Source organism: Hylobates moloch, unplaced genomic scaffold (genome assembly GCF_009828535.3).
Source record: "Hylobates moloch isolate HMO894 unplaced genomic scaffold, HMol_V3 SCAFFOLD_24, whole genome shotgun sequence".
Lineage (NCBI taxonomy): Eukaryota > Metazoa > Chordata > Mammalia > Primates > Hylobatidae > Hylobates > Hylobates moloch.
In genome coordinates this window covers 25,072,880-25,089,546 of record NW_026652299.1, presented here as the reverse complement: position 1 = coordinate 25,089,546, position 16,667 = coordinate 25,072,880, and the positions used below count along the sequence as shown (strand labels likewise).

The 16,667-nt window shown below is 47.2% G+C and overlaps 1 protein-coding gene across 1 annotated transcript in view; it reads left to right on the top strand.

Annotated features, from left to right (window-relative positions):
* The first annotated feature begins 6,320 nt into the window (after positions 1 to 6,320).
* SCTR (secretin receptor) overlaps positions 6,321 to 16,667 on the top strand; it is a 75,724-nt gene continuing 65,377 nt past the window's right edge. The window contains exon 1 of the mRNA XM_032145637.2: positions 6,321 to 6,649. Coding sequence (XP_032001528.1) covers positions 6,578 to 6,649 — 72 coding nt within the window. The 5' untranslated portion in view covers positions 6,321 to 6,577. The remainder of the gene's footprint in view (positions 6,650 to 16,667) is intronic.

Here is a 16,667-nt window from a genome sequence, read left to right as displayed (position 1 = left end):
GCGCTCGCCACCATGCCCGGCTAATTTTTTGTATTTTTAGTAGAGAGGGGGTTTCACCGTGGTCTCGATCTCCTGACCTCATGATCCGCCCGCCTTGGCCTCCCAAAGTGCTGGGATTATAAGGATTTTTAAAGGATTTTTAACTTGTTTCAGATCTAATATTGCTTAGCAAATTCCCTGGATATTAGCATTTCAACATCAGTGTCAGTGAATACTTCTGGTTTAGGAAAGATTTGTTGGATCTGCATTTTTATAAGCTCAACAGTTTTATTTTCATCCGTTTCCCCCTTTAAAAGACTATTAATCTTTTAATTACCTGTTTTATTACCCTAAGCAATTGTCAGCTAGGCAACAAAGTTGTATTTTGGAGACTCATCATGTTCATTGAGTGGTCTTTTTAATCGGGCACAGAACGGTTCAGAACCAGATGCGGTTCATAGTGACTCTGGAACTGCCGCAATAGGAGTTTCAGGCAGGGGCTTCAGGTGTTGGTGATGGACATCTTTGGTTTGCCTCCTGAATGAAGGCAATTTTTCTCAGAATTTGTTTTAAAGGATTTTGGGTGCCACTGGGGGCAAGTTCCCTATTTAAGTTGTCTGGTTCTACAGCCAGTTTTTTCTGATTGTGTGTGCAAATAAATTACTTTAGGTATTTCAAGAAATTCCCCCTCCACTTTTTCTTTTGGTCACAGTTGCTTATGACCATCCTGGGTTAGGTGGGTCCCCTCTCCTAGACATCCACAAGACAGTGCCCTATAAGTATTGTACATAAAACCAGCTGCTGGTTAACTCAAAGGAGTTGGTCACAAATGAAAAATCAAACCTGAATTTCAAAAACAGGAAAGCAGCTGCAATGTTGAAAGTATGCTATGTAAAGCAAGACCACTGGTGCCTAATGCCAATCCTTTGACCCAAACCTCCACTGTGAGACAGAGGCAGAAAAACTTTGACCCCAGTCCTGAGACAGAGGCAGAAAAAAGGCCATTTTCTGCAGTGCTCTTTACCTAAATCTCCTGTCCACAGATGGACTGAAGCCCTCACTCTTAAAGGAAAGAGAGGGTCTGAAAAACAGCCCCCAAAAGTCTAATCCACAACCAAAGAGTAGGAAGTCCGAATGTAGGAGAACATCTGAAACACCCAATGGGGCTTCTGAAGAGGGAATGTTCACGCTGGTACCAAGGACTGCTTTGAGAGAGAGACACCAGGTGGTCTGTGGGAGTCATACTGAATCCTACCGACTTAGGCCAGGTATGTCGACCTAAAAGGAAGAAGCTGAGGCAAAGTTAATATAAGTAGAGCATTTATTTGGGCCAAGCTTGAGGATTGCAATCCGGGAGCACAGATTCAAGTTGCTCTGAATTAGCAGCAGTTACAAGTGGATTTTTAAAGGCAGAAAAGGGAGGCAGGGAATGGGCTGATGCAAAGTTGTCTGTCAGTAATTCTCACTGGTTTACAGGAATAACATTGATTAGTGTTTGGTTATAAGTGGTAAGCTGTAGTGTATGGGTTATAGTGTCCAGTGTGGCATTATTAGGTTAATTTGTAGCTCTTCGTGGCAATAGCAAGTGATTTCAAGAGATTAATACATAGGCCGGGTGTGGTGGTGTGCACCTGTAATCCCAGCACTTTGGGAGGCCAAGGTGGGAGGATTACTTGAGGCCAGGAATTTGAGAGCATCCCAGTCAACATTGTGAAACCCTATCACTACTAAAAATGCAAAAATTAGCTGGGCGTGGTGGCACACACCTGTAATCCCTGCTACTTGGGAGACTGAGGCAAGAGAACTGCTTGAACCTGGGAGGAGGAGGTTGAAGTGAGCTGAGATGGCACCACTCCACTTCAGCCTGGGCGCCTGGGTGACAGAGAGAGACTTTGTCTCAAAAAAAAAAAAAAAGATATATACATAGGTCAAAATAGGGAAGAGGATGTGAACATGGTCTCATTTTAATGTCTTTCTGGGCCTGATAATTAAAAGGATTTGCATTCCTCAAATAACAATTTTCTCAATATCATCTTGAGGTTACAGAAAGAATGGGAGGCTTAGATTATGGCAAAACAGGTTATGGAATGGGGGAGAGAGTCATTCTGTTGAGGGGCAACATGACTTCTAGGGAGAATGAATGGATGGGAAATAGAGATTAACTTGTAAATAGCTTTCTTTGGAATTGAAGGAGTCTGAGAGACACGAACATCTCGTAAAAGGATCTGTTCAGGTATGGTTACATTCTTGGTCTTCTTTTCTGTAATAGATAACGAGATACCAGAGAGAAGAAGGAAAACAATTGTTCTTGGTGGGTCCTGACTTTAGGCAGATAAAGGAACTTCAGGGAACAACTTCATCCTATGCTTTGGGAAAGACAGGGGTTGGGCAGGGGTAGAGGGGAAAGTCAGACAGACCTTAAGCCTTCTTCAGATCAGCATGTCAAAATGCCATATTTTGGGGTAACAGTTTCTGAGCCTCAACAGCCCTTACAGGTGACCTCTCTCCCAAGAACAATTCTTGCCAGCTTTTAGAAGCACTGCTTTCACTCTTTGCCCCTTGTTAAAGAAAAAGTTATTCCGACACTTGCTAAAATGGTAAGGATGATTTCTTTCAAGACTATAGCAACAGGGTCTTTGCAATGGGGAGGAGCAATCACGCTCTACTCCAAATACAACAGGGATACAAGAGGATTTACAGCCAAGGAGCAGGGTAAGGGTCAGTGGATGGAAAATTACTAAGAGGAGATATCAAGGCTGGCAGGATTCTTGCTAAACCTTCTAAATAGGATTCTTGCTAAAGGCAGACCAAGGGCTTAAGTATCAAAGGTGGACAATGAGGAACTGAAGCAGATATCAAAAGTGATGAGATATCAAGAGTGGCATAGGAGTTCTTCCTAAACTCACTTCACAGGATCCTTACTGAGACTGGGCTAGGGAAACTGAAAACAGGACGGGGGGGCCAAGGTCAAGGCTTAGTTGGGAAGAGGGCTAGAGGAGCCTGACTAAATTTTAGTCAAGGAGAGTTTTCGTCACCCTTCAGACTTCCTGTTGCCGATCCCTCCACCTTACCATCCCTTGCTGGTTCCTGCCTACCCCCTGCACATAGTCCTTTCATTAAACTCCCTTTGATTAAACTATTTGAGCCACAGTTTCTCCTTCTCCTGCCAGGCCCCTGCCTGCTGGTCCCTACCTACCTCACAGAGCTCTTTTAATTAATAAGAAGATGAGCGCAAAAGAGCTTGTGAAGCGTAAGTATAAAGGAGATCATCTCCATGTTGGAGAGGAATCTTAGTACCATGCAAAGAGCTCTAGGCACCAAGGAAAAACTTCCCTTTTGCCCTCTGAAGTTCCACTGAAAATCAACTGAAAAAAAAAACAAGGCAGATTCACAGGAGAAAAGGCATGCAAATTTTAAAATGTGCATGGGAATCTTTCAAAACGCAACAACTCAAAGAAATGGCCAGAGGGTGGATGCTTTTGTATTCCATCTTGAAGTTACAGGAAGAATGGGGGCTTATGGTGTGTGGAAAATAGGTTGGGGGGTGGTGGAGAAGAGGAGGCCTGGCTGGTAAAGTTGGGCTTGTTATGCAGATGAAACCTCACAGGTAGCAGGCCTAAGAGAGGACAGATTGTGTGTGTGTGTGTGTGTGTGTGTGTGTGTGTGTGTGTCTTTCAGACAGTTAAGGTGTCGAACTCTCAGTTAACCTTTCTTAGATCTGGACATGGGAGGTTCCACAGAGAAAGCCTGGCTGCATTAGTACAGAGTTCTCTCTCCAGATGCAGTCTCCCCAATAAAAGACAGCCTTGCAGGGCTACTTCTGTTTGGAGGCCCTCTGAACAGCCATCTCAAAATATGTCAAATAATAGAGTGAAATATTTTGTTTCCTTCATAACACAGGCTTGGGCTCAGTCCTGGATTCAAATCCTGGCTCCTCCCCTTATTAACTGTGCTGATGGAGGCAAGCACTTATCTTTCCTAAGCCTCAAGTTCCCATCTCTTATAGGGTCTTGGAGGACTGGATATGATAACACACCCGAGCTTCCTAACAGATTCCCCAGCACACGACAGGTGGTAAATATATGATTAGTTTTCCTACCTCTTCCCTTCTACCCCTATTGTGAAATTGTTGTCTCAGGCAGGTTTTAAGGACCTTTCAAGGAGCACTTCAATCCCTTTTCTCAACTCTCTGAGAGGCAGAGCTTCCCATTTAAGCAAGAATGGCTTGCTACAGGCCAGAAATGTATTGAATTGCCCAGAACTAATGTTGTTTTGCTTTTTCATCAGGTATCATGAGGCTCTGGTATAAAGCATGGATTGCATTTTTGTGTTGTTTTCTTTTTATTTATTTCAATCCCAAGCAGACATACACAGCGTTGTTACAGAAAACATTCAAACAACACAGAAGTCTGTATAGTAAAAATTGCAAGTCCTTACCTCAGGCACTTTGCGATGGACATTTAGGGTGCTATGGTTCAAGGAGCCTAGGAAATAACATTTTTATTTCCAGCCTGAAACTTGAACCAATTGAGAAATAAGATCAAGACATATGTGGCCAAATATCACTTTATAAAGTCAGTATTGCAGAATGTGGTTTATACTTGTGAGCAGGTGGGTTTCCTAACTAAACCCCAGAATTAGAGAGACCATTACCCTGTCACTGTTCATACTGGACCAGTTCCAGTAGAGCCTCGACCATTAATCACAGCCTGGCCCAGGGAAATCCAGTTACAGGCTCTCTGTAGGGGGGCACAGTCAAAGGAAGGAGAGAGGAGGGGACCGAACTCATGCCAGTTCCTTATTCCAAATGCATCAATCATGTAAGCTGGCCTCACCTGTGTATATGTGCGGGCACGCATGCATGCGTATGGGTGCGCATGAGAGAGAGAAGGGGGGACGGACAGACAGACAGAGAGAGTGAAGGGGTAGAAACAAGTCAGGAGCGTTATAGTAATGACTGCTGCCCATGAGAAAGAAAGAAATAAGGGTGGTTCCCTTTCCCCATATATCATCTCGTTTCCTGCCACTGTCATAGTGCTTCCACAAACATCCTTGTACATTTCATTAGGCCCTTGGGTGAGCATTTATGTAGAAAGAGTTTCTAGAAGGGGGTTGGTGATTATGTATACTTTAGGTTTGATGTGTACCGAGCATTGATTTTGGACCTAGAAGCTGAATAGATTTTCCTCCCTTTTATTTCTGCTGGGATTTACTAGCCTCAATTTACTAATAGTCTCTTCCGATAGGGAAGGCTGCTAAGGACAAGAGCACATTGTTACTTTAACAGCTGCATGGCCGTCTGAGTAAGGGCCAGTTACAGCGAGTCAGGTCAGCCATGGAAGGGTAGGTCCAGGCTTTCCTGTCTGAGCCTCTGAGTTGCAGTACCCAGACGTGTAATGAATCCTCCTCCACCTCCAATGCCCTCCTCTGTCAAATGGACATCATATCACCTAGGGGTCTGGGGGAGAATTAAATGAGCTGATGTACTTAAAGTGCCTGGGAGAAAGATCAAGAAAGGAGGAGAGAGAAGAAGGAAGGGAGTGGGCACCAGTGCAGACTAAGGAAAATTGAGTTTAAAAGACCCATTTAGTGCTGGGCCCAGTGGCTCATGCCTGTAATCCCAGCACTTTGGGAGGCCGAGGTGAGAGGATCTCTTGAGCCCAAGAGTTCAAGACCAGCCTGGGCAACATGGTGAGACTCTCTTTTTTATGTAACAGTAAAAAAGGGCCATCTGGGGCGCCTTGTACTAAGAGGCCAAAAGCAAACCTCCAGGATACGCAGCACGGATGGAGAGGGCTACTGGGACTATCTGCCTGAGGCTTAAATAGCCTCCCGGGTGGTTCATCCTCAGGACGGTCCGGAGATGCCTGAGTGTACCACAGATCCTCTTGGTCATCATCAAAGGAGGAGCTCATGGGAGTGAAACTTCATGGAATGAGCGCTAATGACTTCAATAATGAAAAAAAAAAAGAAAATCGGAAATAAAGTGCAAGGTAGCTATCGGGGGGAGAAGATGCAATGGGCCTTCACTGTGTCACAACTTTCAGTCCGAGAGTGGGTATTATCAGATGTGTTGTTGGGATGAGAAAGCCGAGGCTTACAAAGGTGACCTAAGTTGCCCACCGGCCCCCAGCGAGCTTGCGCCTTCGGTCCGTGGACTCCAGAGACAGTGCTCTTTCCGGACCCGGGGTCGGGCGGGATTGCCGCGTGGAAGGCTAAGCCAGCGTGCCCTCTCCTGGCCTCCTCCAGCTTGGGCCCAGCCTGCGGGAGCCGACTCCGGGCCCCCGCGCCCTCCCTCTCTCTGCCTCCTCCCCTGCCAGCCTCCGCGCCTGCCCCCCGCCAGTCCCTGCCGGGTGGAGGAGGTGCGCCGGCAGCGCCGGGTCCTAATCAATGGGCCGGGCGGCTTAGCGCGCGCGGCCACCTGGTCCGAGGAGGAGCAGTCTCGGGGCCCGCCGCAGGTCGGGTGGCTCAGCCATGGCTCCTCGGGAGGCAGCGGCCGGCCGGAGCCCGGGACCCTACGCGGGGCGCTGAGCACCCGAGTGGGCAGAGGGCACGGGCAGGCAGACGTCGGGGCGCCCTCAGGGAACGTGCGGGCACCATGCGTCCCCACCTGTCGCCGCCGCTGCAGCAGCTACTACTGCCGGTGCTGCTCGCCTGCGCCGCGCACCCGGTGAGTACTGCGCCCTTCTGCAGGCTGGGGTCCCGAGGGAGCGACAGTTTCGCCCTTTCTCCGGCCTCGGGCAGGATGCAGGTGGAGGGGGACTAGCAGATCTTCCCCTGAGGAATAGGGACTCTTCCCTCCCAGTCTTCCCAACATTAATCTCTCCCAGCTCTTCTCCGGAGGGACCCCTTCCCAAAGAAAAACATCGTGCGCGCCAGGCGAAGGCAGCTCTAAGATGAATCCCCGTGCCCACCACCCACCCCTTCCTCTGGCCTGGCTTCTGAAACTCTCCTAGACGGAAATTCTGGAGCCGCCCCTGGCATTGCCTATTGTGTCCTGGGCGCTTTGCTTCCAATCTTTCCTTGAAACCTCGTAATCACTTTTCGAGGCTGGTATTATTACCGTCACTTTACAGACAAGGAAAGGAAAGGAGAAGGGGAGTAAAAATTCTTGCTCCAAGTCGGAAAAAGAGGATTGGAACCCACATCAGTATCAGTCTGCCCCCAAACCTTGACATTTTCACACTCACTGGCTGCAGATGGGAAAACCTGAGGGAGCTCTGGCAGGAGCTTCCGGGTCTGCGATGGGACCGCCTGCCACTCTCCCCACACCCTCTCGTGTGGGATGCGGCTCCCTAATGTCTGCGTGTCTGGTGGCTCCTGGGCGCTGCTGTTCCCCAAAGCCAGGTCCTGGCAAGGGGCTGGAGGAGGAAAATAATGATAATAATAATAATAATAATAATAATAGCGGCAGGATGGGTGGTTTGTTTTTCTTTCCAACAGAAATTCCCAGGAGTCCCGGGCCTCCCTGAGCTCCTGGATCTCTGATAAAGAGAGTGGCCCCACCCAGACCAGCAGAAAGGAAGGAATGGGGAGGGAGTGGGGGTTAGAGGTGAGGGCCAGATTCCAGAATCATTCCAAACTGGTCCCCAAGGCGTCTGTTCCAAGAAGCTCCCCAGGGAACGTGTTTGGGGACCCAAATGAGTCTCTGATCTCTGTCCTGGGCAAGTCTCATGGTGTCCAACTTCCTTGTCTTCCCGTAGTCCCCTCTGGTTTGATTATAAGGAAAACCAGTGCTCCCAGAGCTGACCAGAGTGTTAACACTCAGGAGATGCTCATTTTTCTGGTGGCCCCAAGACTTTCAGCAGCAGTAGTTGGGATGAGTTCAATTTGGAGCTTGTTTGGAGCTCCCCTGCCACCGTGGAGCCTCCTCTCTTCAGTGGCAGTGCTGGCCTTGGAAGATGCTAGAGCAACAGCATGCACTCATGAGTTTGGACTCCCAATTTGGAGAAGCGCCAACTGGGATACTGGGGACAGTGAAAAGACAGGTAGAGCCAGGAGGTGTGTTATTCCGTGGCTGGGGGTGGGAGAGGCAATAACTCCTTCCTTGGGACCCTCCCAGCCTCCTTCTTAAGTATTTGCAGTGACTCTGAGACTGGCGTAACTGAGTGGAGGACTGAGGTTCAGTCTACATTTTTATCTCAAGGAAATCCCTGGATTATCACAGGAATAAGTGCATGGGGAAAATGAGAGGCTTCACTTGGTTTAAGTCTTCAGTGTACCTTGGAAGGATGCTTCATTATGCTCTGGGCCCAATCCCTCATTTTAAAAATGAGCACACTGAGACCATCAGAGAGAAGAGAGCTGCCGGAGATCAGCAAGTTAGTAGGAGAGCCGGGACTAGCAGCTCTACTAGCCCCACACACCCCACTTAACCCACTAAGGTTAGCACCCAGATCTCTTGATTCCCAACCATCCAGAGCTCTGTCTGTTATATCCCTTGTATTTTCTTTTTCTTTCCCCTTTTTTTTTTTTGAGACGGAGTTTCTCACTTTTTCGCCAGGCTGGAGCCCAATGGCGCCATCTCGGCTCACTGCAAACTCCGCCTCCCAGGTTCAAGGGATTCTCCTGCCTTAGCTTCCCAAGTAGCTGGGATTACAGGCATATGCCACCATGCTCAGCCAATTTTTTGTATTTTTAGTAGAGATGGGGTTTCTCCATGTTGGTCAGGCTGGTCTCAAACTACTGACCTCAGGTGATCTGCCTGCCTCGGCCTCCCAAAGTGTTGGGATTAGAGGCGTGAGCCATGGTGCCCGGCCGTCCCTTGTATTTTCAAACGTGCATTCCTGCCTTACATAATCACAAAATGGTTTCCTGTGTGTAAGTCGTGGTCCTCGGGTTATTTTACGGCTTCTGTAGACCTTATATCTCACACTTCTTGGCTGAGAACTCCTGTAATAAATAGGAGTGGAACTGACCTACTTTGGTTGGAATATTTCCCAGCCTCTGGAACCCTGCTTTCCTTCTGTTTGACTCTGGGTGGTCAGATATTTGATTTTGAAATCTAAGTGTGTTCAGATAATTTTTTATTCATTTCAAGCTCCCCCTCGAGGGAGATTATAGGCATCTTCCTAATGGAGGGGGTCAGTGAGGCCAAATTGCTTATTACCGCTCTCCCTCTACTCCATATAGGGAGACATCAGAAGTGACCCTTGTAAGTAGAACCCAAAAAGTGGCTGAATGGGGCAGTTTTCTGAGGCCTCCCATAAGAAATACTGAGCACAACCCCTTCTGCGGCCCCACCCCCATGCATCTCATGAGAACTTTTACCCGGAACATTTCTGTAATTATTTACTAACACATCTGTCCCCCAAACCCCAATACACACACTCTGAACTTGAACATGGAGACTCATCTTGTTCATCTTTTATCCCTAGAGTGTGTCACAGTGTAAGAGGGAGCTCAATGAGTGTGTGTTGAATGAATGCATGGATGACTGAATGAAATGATGATGATGCAGCAACAAATAATGAAGAATCACCTCTTCAAAGGACTCCTTACTTGCTAAATTGTACAGAAACGTGTCAAGCCATAGAAAAAGAGTCACTCAAGGTAGGGCTTTTTAATCCATGGCATTTGGCAAACTGCCAATTTGTTAACCTTAGTGAGTTAAGTGGGGTGTGTGGGGCTGGTTTTTCCTTCAAGCAGAGTTTCTTCACACTATTGACATTTGGAGCCAGATAATTCTCTATTGTGAGAGCTGTCCTATGCATTCTACAATGTCTAGCAGCATCGTGGACCTCTGCGCTCTAGAAGCCCATGATCACTCTAAAGCTGTGACAACAGAAAATGTATCTCTAGACATTGCCGAATTTTTTCTGGGGGTAGGGAGGGCAAAATTGCCTCTGCTTGAGAACTGCTCCCTTAAAGGTTGTCATGTTTCAGGACAGATACACAGATAGAGCTAACAATAGGTATTCATTTCACATTGGGTTTGGGGTAGTGGGGTTGGTGACAGGGCATCTGAGTCAGAGGATGGACTGTGAAAACCAGTTTCCAAACTGGACAAAGGACTTCTGTGGAGAATGAGTTCCTTGATCTCTTCCACCCTCCCTTCCTGTCTTTTTCCCTCCTATCTCCATCCCTCCTTTGTTGATGGCTAAGAAATATAAAAATTCCAAGTATAGGCTCTGGCACATGGAAGCCTTCGGTATATGGTGGTCACTGCCCTGTCCTGTCATGCATCTGGATCAAGAAGCTGACAAGCCCTGTGGCTGCACAGTGAGCAGAACCTTAGAAAGGCCTGCAAGCATTGCCTGAAGAGCTGGTAATTACCCTGTTGCCCGAGCTGGAGTGCAATGGTGCGATTATGGCTCACTGCAGCCTTGAACTTCCTGGCTCAAGTGATCTTCCCACTTCAGCCTCCCAAGTAGCTGAAACTACAGACACCTGCCACCATCCCCATCTAATTTTTTAATTTTTTTAGAGATGGGTCTCACCATGTCTCCCAGGTTGGTCCTGAACTCCCGGGCTCAAGGGATCCTCCTGCCTTAGACTCCCAAAGTGTTGGGGTTATAGGTATGAGCCACCATGCCCAGCCTGGGAGCTGATTATTGATGACTTTTCAGAGGAGGGTCACTGGGGATTTTTTTTGTGTACCTGGAAAAACACTTTCTAGTTTTCTGAAGAAGTATTTGCAGATTTCTTTTTAAATTTTTATTATCCCTGAAGTTAATAAATGAAGGATGATGATGATGATGATGGTGAAGGCTCCTTTAACTGACTCTTATTTTCCACCAGACACTCTGCTGAGTTCCTCCTAACACTAACACTCACTTCAATAGTTATTAGCCCCATGGTGCAGATGAGGAAACTGACACTTGGATAGATGTGAGGCCATTTGCTTAAGGCCACCCAGCTGGACATGGTGACATGAGACCTTAAACCTGGAACTTCTTTTGGTTTTTTTTTTTCTTTTTCTTTTCTTTTTTTTTTTTTTTTTGAGACAGAGTCTCACTTTGTCACCTAGGCTGGAGTGCAGTGGCGAGATCTTGGCTCACTGCAACCTCCGTCTCCCAGGTTCAAGCGATTCTCCTGCCTCAGCCTCCTGAGTAGCTGGGACTACAGGCGTGTGCCACAATGTCTGGCTAATTTTTGTATTTTTTAGTAGAGATAGGGTTTCACCATATTGGCCAGGCTCGTCTTGAACTCTTGACCTCTTGATCCACCCACCTTGGCCTCCCAAAGTGCTGGGATTACAGGCATGAGCCACCACAGAGCTTCTTAACCAGCACATGCATCTGCTCCAAAAGAGAGGCCTGTTCCGGGTTTCTGGTGCCCAAGGGGCTGTCATAAAATTCTCTCCCAAACTTCAAAATAGCATTAATTTTCATTTAAACTAATCAATTTGTGAAACATAAAATAATACTGAGTTACACACAGCATTTATTGAGTGGTCCAGAAATGAGCATGGGATCACAAAATCCAACAGGAAGAGGTACCATTTCTCAAACTGTTTAAGGGAGTCCACCTAGGCGGGGCGTGGTGGCCCATGCCTGTAATCCCAGCACTTTGGGAGGCCAAGGCGGGTGGATCACCTGAGGTCGGGAGTTTGAGACCAGCCTGACCAACATGGAGAAACCCTGTCTCTACTAAAACTACAAAAAAGTTAGCCGGGCATGGTGGCGCATGCCTGTAATCCCGGCTACTTGGGAGGCTGAGGCAGGAGAATCGCTTGAACCTGGGAGGCAGAGGTTACAGTGAGCCGAGATCGTGCCATTGTACTCCAGCCTGGGCAGCAAGAGCAAAACTCAGTCTCAAAAAAAAAAAAGGGGGAGTCCACCTGCTTTGGTATCATCACCCTTTGGAGTTCCCACAGAACTTCCCACCCCCACCCTGTCCTCATGATCCCCACCCAGGTTGGTAGGGCCCCAGATTTCCTACCATGCCAAGGGAGGACATAGCCTCTTTTCCTGGCACCCCCTTGTTGAAAGCCTAGATTTAATATCTGGGATTTGAGCTCCACCACCAGAACAGCCTCTTGCAGTGAGCCCCAGCTTGATCTCTGCATCCCTGCTCTTAGCAAGCTGTGGGTTCTCACCACTGACCTTCACTCAGGCTTCGGGACAACCTGCAGCTCAAGGTAAAACCACAATACTGAGATGCTGTCTACTTGCTTACATTACAAACAGAAGGCTGCTCAGCATTCCCGTGGACTCCTGGGGCCCACCTAGCCTCTACATTGTGCGTCTGTTCCAAGGATGGTATTTGGGGAGGGCCATCCCTGGTTCATCACGTCCCGCAGTCTCAGCCCGTTGTGCTGCAGGCTCCTGAGGTTCCCAGAGTCATCTCCAGATCCCACCATGTCCCACCCCTCTTCCCTCACCAGAGGTTCTTAGGCATGCTCCTGATGGCCACGTGTCTTTCAAATTTCTCACCTCCCGCCTCCCTCTCATGTACAACACATGGGCTCGGCTTCCATTTCCCAAGAGTTGAGACTACCTGGATGAACTTCTAACCAACATCTTGCCCTTATAGATGTGTCTAAATTGTACCCTCTGTTCCTTTCCTTCCCATCTGTCTTAGTCAGCTGTGTTATCATAACAAAATACCACAGACTTGGGGGCTTAAACAAAAGAAATTGATCTCGCGGTTCTGGAGGTTGGAAGTGTGAGATCAAGATCCCCAAGGGTTTGGTGTCTGGTGGGGGCCCTCTTCCTGGCTTGCACACGGCCACTTTGTCCTCATGTGGCATTTCCAATGAGTGTGTGGATGCAGGGGAGGGGAGGGAAACACCTTTCTGGTGTTTCTTCTTGTAAGAACGCTAATCCTATAGGATCAGGGCCCTATTACTACAGCGCCATTTAACCTTAATTATCTCCTTATAGGCCCTACCTCCAAATACAGCCACCCTGGGGGTAGGGCTTCAACATATGAATTTAGTGGGGACAGATTCAGTCCATAACAGCATCCAAGTGGAAGAGAGGCTGTCCCCCAGACGACAGCCTGTCCCTACTCCTACCCCTACCGACTTCCTTCCCAAGACAACACAATGACAGCCATCTCACCCAACCTTCACCCTCTTCCTCTCTGCTGACTTTTCTCATCAGCTGGTTAACTTTCCCAAGTGTGTCCAGCCCAGGCAGTAAACAGCCCTCTGCTCTCTGCCCCCTGGTGGCCAGTTTCCTATAAGACGCGTCCACCTTCATTGCCTCCACTTCCACTCACTCTCACACTGCAACCTGGCTCCCACGCTTCACCCACAGAAACCAGCCTCACCAGTGTCCTTTGATTTGCCACATTCACTGGATTCTTTTTTATAATCTTTTTTAAAAAATAAAAATTGTAGACGAAGCACGGTGGCTCACTCCTGTAATCCCAGCACTTTGGGAGGCCGAGGCAGGTGGATGACTTGAGCCTAGGAGTTCAAGACTAGCCTGGGCAACATAGGAGACCTTGTCTCTATAAAAAATTTAAAAAATTAGCTTGGTGTAGTGGTGTGTGCCTGTAGTCCAGCTACTCAGGAGGCTGAGGCAGGAGGAACACTTGAGCCTGGGAAATAGAGGCTGCAGTGAGCCATGACTGTGCCACTGCACTCCAGCCCGGGTGAAAGAGTGAGACCCCGTCTCAAAAAAAAAAAAAGGATTTTAAGTGTACAACATGATATTTTGAAATACACAGTGAAATGATTACTATAGTCAAGCAAATTAACATATATTTCTTCACAAACTTACCATTTGTGTGCGTGTGCGTGTGTGTGTGTGTGTGTGTGTGTGTGTGTAAGAGCACCTGAAATCTACTCTTTTGGCAAAATTCCAGTGTACGATACAGTGTTATTATTATTGTTACTATTTTTGAGACAGAATTTCGCTCTTTTTGCCCAGCCCAGAGTGCAATGATGCGATCTCGGCTCACTGCAACCTCTGCCTCCCGGGTTCAAGAGGTTCAAGTGATCCTCCCGCCTCAGCCTCCTGAGTAGCTGGGATTAGAGGCATGTGCCACCACGCCTGGCTAACTGTGTATTTTTAGTGGCGACAGGGTTTCACCATGTTGGCCAGGCTGGTCTTGAACTCCTGACCTCAGGTGATCTGCCCACCTCAGCCTCCCAAAGTGCTGGGATTATAGGCCTGAACCACCACACCCGGCCTGATACAGTATTATTAACTATAGTCTTCATGCTGTACATTAGATCTCTAGACTTATTCATCCTGGTGTAACTGCAATTTCATACCCTTTGACCTCTATCTCTCCATTCCCACCCCCTCCCAGGCCCTGGCAACCACGATTCGACTCCCTGCTGCTTTGTATTCAACTTTGTAATATTCCACATATATGTGAGATCATGCAGTATTTTTCTTTCTGTGACCGGCTTATTTCACTTAGCACCATGTCTTTCAAGTTTGTTTGTGTTGTCACTAATGATAGGATCTCCTTTTTTAAAGCTGACTGGCATTCCATTGTATATATGCAGCATGTTTCTTCATCCATTCATCTGTTGATAGACACGTAAGTTGGTCCCACATCTTCGCAATGGTGAATAGTGCTGCAGTGAGCATGGGGGCGCAGGTACCTCTACGAGGTGCTGATTTCATTTCCTTTGGGTTTATGACCAGAAGCCTGATTCCTGAATCATCTGTTAGTTCTATTTTGAATTTTTTGAGGAATCTGCATGCTGTCTTCCATAATGGCTAAGCCAGTTTACATTTCTTCCAATAGTATTTAAGAGTCCCCTTTTCTCCACATCATTGTTAGCACTTGTTCTCTCTCCTCATTAGCCACCCTAACAGGTGTGAGATGATGGTTCATTGTGGCTTTGATTTGCATTTCCTTCATGATTGGTGATGTTGAGCAGCTTTTCATTTACCTGTTGGCCATTTTTATGCACTAAATACTTTCCAGTCCGGATCCTACCAAGGGTCATCCATGTAATTTTTGAGAGAGAAGAGATACTATGAATAGTTACATTGAGACACTAGGAAATACCCAATGCACCTTAGAGGCATGCAGTGCTGGGCACCTTGTTCCCTTCCATCTTGCCAGCAACATGGCTCAGGACAGGAGAAGGGTGTCCCAGTTCCAGGAAAGAGAGAGAGAGAGTGAGTTAGTGAATTTACCTTTCTCTGCCTTTTTTGTTGTATTCAGGGCCCAGCCGATTGGATGGTGCCTGCCCACGTCGAAGGCAGATCTTCCTCACTCAGTCTACCAACTCCTGAGCCAATCTCCTCCAGAAACAACCAGAAATAGTGTTTTACCAACTATGCAGTTAGCCCTTAATCCAGTCAAGTTGACACTGAAAAGGAATCATTTCAAAGACAATCCTCACTTCTTGCTTAAATGGTAGAGCCATCTCCTAGGGGTTCTTTACTACTATTCTGACCCCATCCTCCTTCCTTCTCAAAATGGCAGACTTGGCAACGCCACTCGCATTTAAAATTCCTCACAGCACTTACACTGGGCCCTCTGGCCACTGACTTCTCTGCCCCTGTTGGAGACCATGAGCTTCAAGGACAGAATCTATGTCCCATTCACCTTCATGTCACCAGTGATGGGCAGACTGCTGAGCATATAGTAGGTGCCCAATAAATGTTTGCTAAAATTTTGAGTTTTGAATAGGTTATACAATGATGAGTTTCCTGCTTTTATTTCTCATTGTATAAACTAGACTATTACTTCCCTTTCCCGCCTTGAAGTGATATCTTTCCAGTCTCTGTTTGTTAGGCAAGTAATTATAAAGTGTGGGAAGAGAAATGATGTTGAGTCTCTTTACCTTATTTAGATTTTTTTTTTTTCTTTTGAGACAGAGTCTAGCTCTGTTGCCAGGCTGGAGTGCAGTGGCATGATGTTGGCTCACTGCAACCTCTGCCTCCCGGGTTCAAGTGATTCTCCTGCCTCAGCTTCCTGAGTAGCTGGGATTACAGGCATGCGCCACCACGCCTGGCTAATTTTTTTTGTATTTTTAGTAGAGACTGGGTTTCTCCATGTTGGTCAGGCTGGTCTCAAACTCCCGACCTCAGGTGATCCACCCGCCTCGGCCTCCCAAAGTGCTAGGATTACAGGCGTGAGCCACTGTACCCAGCCTTCATTCCGAATTTAAAAGATTTTTGTTATATCTCCTCCCAGATTTTGCCATCTCGACTTGAGTCCAAAATTAAACTCCAAAATAGCTAACAGAACCCCCTTGACATCTTTTCTCTCTTATTTGGATCTGCTTTGTTATTCTTTCTCTCTGCAGACTGGATTTTTCTGTTGCTTTCTACGGGATAGTATATGGATGCTCCATAGCCTCCAAGTTTGCATGCTTTGGAAATGGGAGAGATTCGCTTTCTCCCCGTGCCAACACCAAATATCCAAGGAAGGCAGATTGTCTCACACCTGGTTAGGTTTTCTCCTTTAGTCTAATCAGTGGGATAGGATCACACAGCATAAACCACCCAGCCTAGGCATGAAAGGATTCTTCCCAGGAGGCAGTTGTCGGCTCAGAGGCTGAGCAGACACCTCAAAACATGTCTACCATCTGGAAAAATAACCCAAAGAAAGAGATGGTGGAAGTTCGTCACAGGATCGTCAAGCAAGAGGTGAACTTACACATCACAGTGGGACCAACCACGACTATGTGTTGAGTGAGACAAAGGGTGATACTCCCTGCAGAGACACTGTTAGACATGCAGTGACTCACACAGTTTACAACTTAAGCACTTCTTCTTTAAAAAATTACCATAGTTATATGTAGCAAAACCAAAACTCAATGT